Here is a 5,677-nt window from a genome sequence, read left to right as displayed (position 1 = left end):
GTGTGTGTGTGTGTGTGGTCGCTGGTTGCGGTGTGTGTGTTGTGTGTGTGTGTCGCGTATAAACCGGTGATCATCGTTCACGGGCTCTTTGACAGCTCTGCTGATTTTATCAACCTTCACCGATTCATCAACCTGGTAAACCATTCATCTGATCTATGTGTTTCCTATCGTTTACTCTGGTTTACCTGTTTCGAGCTGCTGAAGAGTATCGAATCTGTACATTTGCACAGGGTCAATATACAGACAATAGCTCCACACAATAGAGACTTTTATTAAGGACAAAAAGCCTTGTGATGGTACCATGGTACAGTGAGAGTAAAAAATGGTATAACTGTCGTTTTCATGGTCTACCTAACGTTTTATCTAACAGGATAACTGTCATATTAAACGTACAATACATGGAACTCAAAGATATGTCTAAGGATATGTGGTTTATCAATTATCAACAAAATAATTTTATCATTTATTATTTAAAATTATTAAAATGTTATTTACTGAAATGAAATAATATAGGTCATTTATTGCTATAGAAAGATGTTTTGTTGTTGTAGTTCCTCGTGACTCTGGAAATTACACGTGACATGAGCCAAACAACTACAAACCCATGCATTGAAAATGTTGCAGAGGACAGTTTGTTGTCTGTTCATATGTAATTGATTTGTGTGTGTGATTGTCTGGTGACAGTCTCACCCGGGCACTAATGTGACTGTCCTAGACACGTTTGACCACAGCGCCAGCTTGCAGCCGCTATGGAAGCAGGTGGAGGGCTTTACAGAAGCCATATATCCAATCATGCAGAGAGCCAAACAACTACAAACCCATGCATTGAAAATGTTGCAGAGGACAGTTTGTTGTCTGTTCATATGTAATTGATTTGTGTGTGTGATTGTCTGGTGACAGTCTCACCCGGGCACTAATGTGACTGTCCTAGACACGTTTGACCACAGCGCCAGCTTGCAGCCGCTCTGGAAGCAGGTGGAGGGCTTTACAGAAGCCATATATCCCATCATGCAGAACGCAGCCGATGGTGTCCACCTCATCTGCTACTCACAAGGTTTGTAGCCAACGCAGTAGTGTGTGGAGCCGTGTGCTATATTGTGAATACAAGCATGGCTAGAGGCTGTTGCTTTGCAACATAAAAGCATTACGCTGTGGTTTGCTGTGTGCAGCGATAAAAACACTTTTTGACCTATTTTATCTGTTGCTGTGCTGAGGTTTAAGCACGGCTGGAAGAGCTATATTAAACGGTAGGCAGGACCAGAAATGGGTCAACTAAACCAGAGGTTCCTGGCTCAAATGTTTCATTTTGTTTATATTTTTCTGGAGAAAGAACTGCGTGATTTTATAATTTTCACCCAAAATTTGGAGCTAAGATCACAGGAGGATAAAAACAACACCTTAGACAGATGGCGGCATCATGTTATTTTTACACAGAGATTGGGTCTATTAGGTATTTGTTGCATTATAGGGTGACAATTCAAAAATGGGAAAGAAAAGTTGTTTTTTCCTCAAGTCTGCATGCCTGTAACTCAAGAAGTACTGAAGATATCTTAATCTCCCTTTATATTTTAGCTCTTAACAAACTTTTCTTCTTAACCATCTTAATTGTAATGGTATGAAACTTGGTGACTTTTGTGCTACTTGCTATGTGAACAGTGATGGGGGTGAAATTCTGAACCATTTTGAGTGTAAAATAGACACACAGCCCTGTAAATGCACATATATTTATGCAGAGAGCTATACAGGCCTCTAGTGGTTACACCATGGCATTGCATATGGATATCATTTTTCTGTCCAGGTAGCACTTTGCATTGGATTTTAAATGCCTTTTCTCTGTTTTAATCTTAAATATTGCATTAATGGGAAAAAAAAAATATATATATATTAAAAATATGTTTTAAGTAGAAATATATGTTGTCACCTTAGCTTATATAAACATTAAAGTGAGGGCATGTCTGAATCTGTTGCAGGTGGCCTGGTGTGTCGAGGAATCCTGTCCACTCTTCCAGACCACAATGTGCACTCTTTCATATCTCTGTCTTCTCCGCAGGCGGGGCAGTATGGAGGTAACACACTTTCTTCAGTTTTGCTGAGAAACACTGACCTGGTTAAAAATTGAAATGCTTCGAGTCATTGAGGGTCATGTGAAACCGTTCCATATTTGGACATTTTGACTTCTTTGGAAAGAAATGTTTCTGGTTTTGCTTATGTTTTAGAAGTTTAATATTTGCTCTTCTTTTGTAGACACAGACTATCTGAAGTACCTCTTCCCTCAGTTTGTCAAATCCAACTTGTATCATGTGTGCTATACTGCAGTGGGCCAGAAAATATCAATCTGTAATTACTGGAACGGTGAGTGGATGAATGGATGAATGGATCAGAAAATAGACACATACATCAATTCACTTTCATGTTACATTATTAATGGTGCTTGCATCACTGTTACTATTGTTCATACTGATTTGAGCAAAACCGTAGAAAACTCTAGTTCATAACTGACCCTCATCATTTGTTTTAACATGCAGCATGTTGAGGTCAGGTGTGCTTTTCTAAGTGAGTGATTTTAAAGAGATTGTTCACCCTAAAATTAGAATTCTGTCATCAGTGACTCATCCTCATGTGGTTTCAACCCTGTATGTGGAACACAAAAGAAGATATTTTGAAGAATGCTGGTACCCAAACCATTGGGGCAAAGATTCAAGATACAGGGACAAAAAAAAATGTTCCTGCACAATTAAACTAAATCAGTTACCATTGTCATGATTAATATTGATAAAGTGTCGATTGCAGCATTACATTTAGATCTGCTCATGTTGTATCAAATATTTTTTACACATAGTTGTTTGCAGTGTTGAGCAGTACAACACATGACTTACGTTTGTGAGTGTATGAATGCAATGAACAATCGGAGGCATTTAGATTAGTTACCGGTGAATTCTGCACTCTTGCTAATTTTTTCATCATAAACAACAAATTGTGAGTTTTTGCAAATGTGCAGAACTCGTGCTGAACTGAAGTAATTGATGCTTCAGTGATGGGGAACAGTCTTTGGTCGCTTTCTGTATATAATGTGTTTCCAGTTTGAATAACCATTTTGTTCAATCAAGTCTTGATTTTCTAATGCATGAAAAAAACAAAAACTATTTCATAAATAATTTTCAACTTATTTTGTTTGTGAAGCCTACATGAATGACATGTAATGCATACAAAATGTACACTGTTAACCATCCTTAATAATCATCATTATAAAATCAAGGGTAATAACTGACCATAATGATTAACAAGTGGAATCAGGTGTAGCCAAGCTCCAGGAATAGTAGTCAGAGAAAGTGGAAAGCATTGTTGAGACTTGTGTACAAGAATTGCATATTTTGTTCTTTAAGTGTTAAGAAGTTCACTTCAAATAAAACATTGTTTGCCATTACAAAAAAACAAAAACAAAAACGGAGAAGTTTTGTAGATGGTTGATTGTGTATGACTAAAAAGTATTTTAAAAGTATAGTAGCAATTTGAACTTTAAATTGAAACAGCTTCAAAACTATGCAAATTGAAAATAGAATATCTGTTCATAAACATCTTTTGTTGGTCTCGAGTATTTAAGTATAGTGATGGTTAAAGGAATATGACGTAGCCTGAAAAAGTGGGTTTGTGCAAATTATTTATTTTATTTTTTTGGCTTTAATCCCTGAATTCATACATCTTTAGAAAGACATGAGGGTGAGTAAATGATGACAGAATTTTTTTTTTGGGTGAACTAGAGACCAGAGGCATATCTAGAAACCAGAGCATCACAGAGCCATATAGGGCACTTTTCCACCGTTGGGCCAAACCGTTGCTTAACCGTTGCTTAACCGTTGCTGATCCAGCCCAGCTGGTTCAAATATATGGTTGCAGTTTTCCACTGGGGGGAAAACTGAAGTAGCCAGACAACAAACGAGTGAGCGGCACCATCACTACACGCATTCTAGCAGCACGGTTAGCTAACTGTAATGTAACTGTAAGAATTCCAGGCCGAGAACAGTTTGCAATCATGCTGTGCCGAACCAAGCTCAAGTGGAAATATAACTGTAACCATTCCTTACTGTTCTTAGAACCGTTCGGCCCGACAGCGGAAAAGTGGCTATAGAGTTTGCTCTTTTGATCAGGCCGGTAAGCAACCACCCAGAGCACCATATCAACCGAATAACAACGTGCTGAAACACTGTAGCCCTGATCATTCATTGACTGGATATATTTTTCTTACAATAATGCCATTATTAAAAGGTCTTGTATTTCTTTATGGCATGAGACATGCGGCGATGTTTGTGGGTTTTTTTCTTCAGACCCTCATCACAGAGACATGTACATCAACAGCAGTGACTATCTGGCTTTACTGGACAATGAAAAAGCAAATCCCAATTCTACTGGTGAGGCAACAGATCACATTACCTGCTTTCTTAACCCTTGTGCGTCAATTAAAAAAAGTTACACATAGGTCCATAGTGGACAAAAATGTCCATGTCAAAAAACTGTCATAAAAATGTGAAGCTTGGGAGCACAGACTTAAGATTGGTCTCATTTTAAAGAATACCCATGGCAGATTATAGTTGAAGTAAAAAAAAGTTTAAAAAGTGAAACAAAAAAAAAAAGGTTATAGAGGTTTAAATTTATGAAAATTAGTTAACAATATTTTATATAAAATATATATTTTATGAAACATGACACACACATTTTTTTATGACACACATACAAACCACACTCTGACATCCATACCAACACACCCACACAATTATAGCTGCATTATTTATCCAATTGGCTCTATAATATGCAGAAGCAGAAAACAGGAATAAAGTGAGTATATGCTTTATAGGCCAAACCTGAAAAAAATGGCACCATCTGGCAAAAAATTTAATTTTGAAGCCTTGCCAACAGAATAACAGCCTATTAACAAAAATTGCATCATTTTACAGTTAAATGGCACTGCGATTAAAAATAGCAGTTTTAATGGGTTTAAGGACAGTTTTTGTCCTTAAGGTCCTGAGAGGAACTATTTTGTGTACCTAGTGCAAAATAGATTTATTTAAGGAAATGAGGGTGAAATAGTAAAATTCCAATAAAAATACACACCTGTGCCAACATTTATGCAGCTGGCAATAACACAGGCAAAAATATATATAAAAAAAAAAAAAACTAAGGAAAAAAATGTCCAAAAGTTCAAAGTCTATTTTCTGTAAGAAGGTGATGATTGTGATTTCTTTGGCTTTGAGTGCCAGAGCTTGCTTCCTTTTTTTTCAAGGAAAAAGTGTTTATTGCTGGTTTTTGATGTAGTATTTTCTTTGCGCAGCTTGGAAACAAAACTTCTTGCGCATTAAGAAGCTGGTGCTGATTGGTGGTGCTGATGATGGAGTCATCAGACCATGGCAGTCAAGGTTGGTTAATTGACTTGTCAGTTTTGTCACCTTTAACTCAGATTCATAGAAGCTTGAAACATAATTTTTATTTGTTCTTCTTTGAAAACAGATTTTTTTTGTGATGCCTCGTTTTCTTGCTTTTCAGTCATTTTGGTTTCTATGATGAGAATGAAACAGTCGTTGAGATGAAAAACCAGAAAGTAAGCATCATTTCATTTAGCCGTCTTTGTGTGTGTTTGTTTTTGTGTGTGTGTATATATATATATATATATATATATATATATATA

At 36.7% G+C, this 5,677-nt stretch overlaps 1 protein-coding gene across 1 annotated transcript in view; it reads left to right on the top strand.

The window, feature by feature from the left end:
* Nucleotides 1-827: 827 nt before the first annotated feature.
* LOC107660991 (lysosomal thioesterase PPT2-A-like) overlaps nucleotides 828-5,677 on the top strand; it is a 16,347-nt gene continuing 11,497 nt past the window's right edge. The window contains exons 1-6 of the mRNA XM_016450430.1: nucleotides 828-1,054; nucleotides 1,971-2,066; nucleotides 2,245-2,352; nucleotides 4,323-4,406; nucleotides 5,324-5,408; nucleotides 5,536-5,590. Coding sequence (XP_016305916.1) covers nucleotides 1,009-1,054; nucleotides 1,971-2,066; nucleotides 2,245-2,352; nucleotides 4,323-4,406; nucleotides 5,324-5,408; nucleotides 5,536-5,590 — 474 coding nt within the window. The 5' untranslated portion in view covers nucleotides 828-1,008. The remainder of the gene's footprint in view (nucleotides 1,055-1,970; nucleotides 2,067-2,244; nucleotides 2,353-4,322; nucleotides 4,407-5,323; nucleotides 5,409-5,535; nucleotides 5,591-5,677) is intronic.

The sequence above is a fragment of the Sinocyclocheilus anshuiensis genome, unplaced genomic scaffold (genome assembly GCF_001515605.1).
Source record: "Sinocyclocheilus anshuiensis isolate Anshui unplaced genomic scaffold, SAMN03320099.WGS_v1.1 scaffold3416, whole genome shotgun sequence".
NCBI lineage: Eukaryota > Metazoa > Chordata > Actinopteri > Cypriniformes > Cyprinidae > Sinocyclocheilus > Sinocyclocheilus anshuiensis.
The sequence above is the reverse complement of the archived record's forward strand: the minus strand, read 5'-3'. Positions and strand labels throughout refer to the sequence as shown.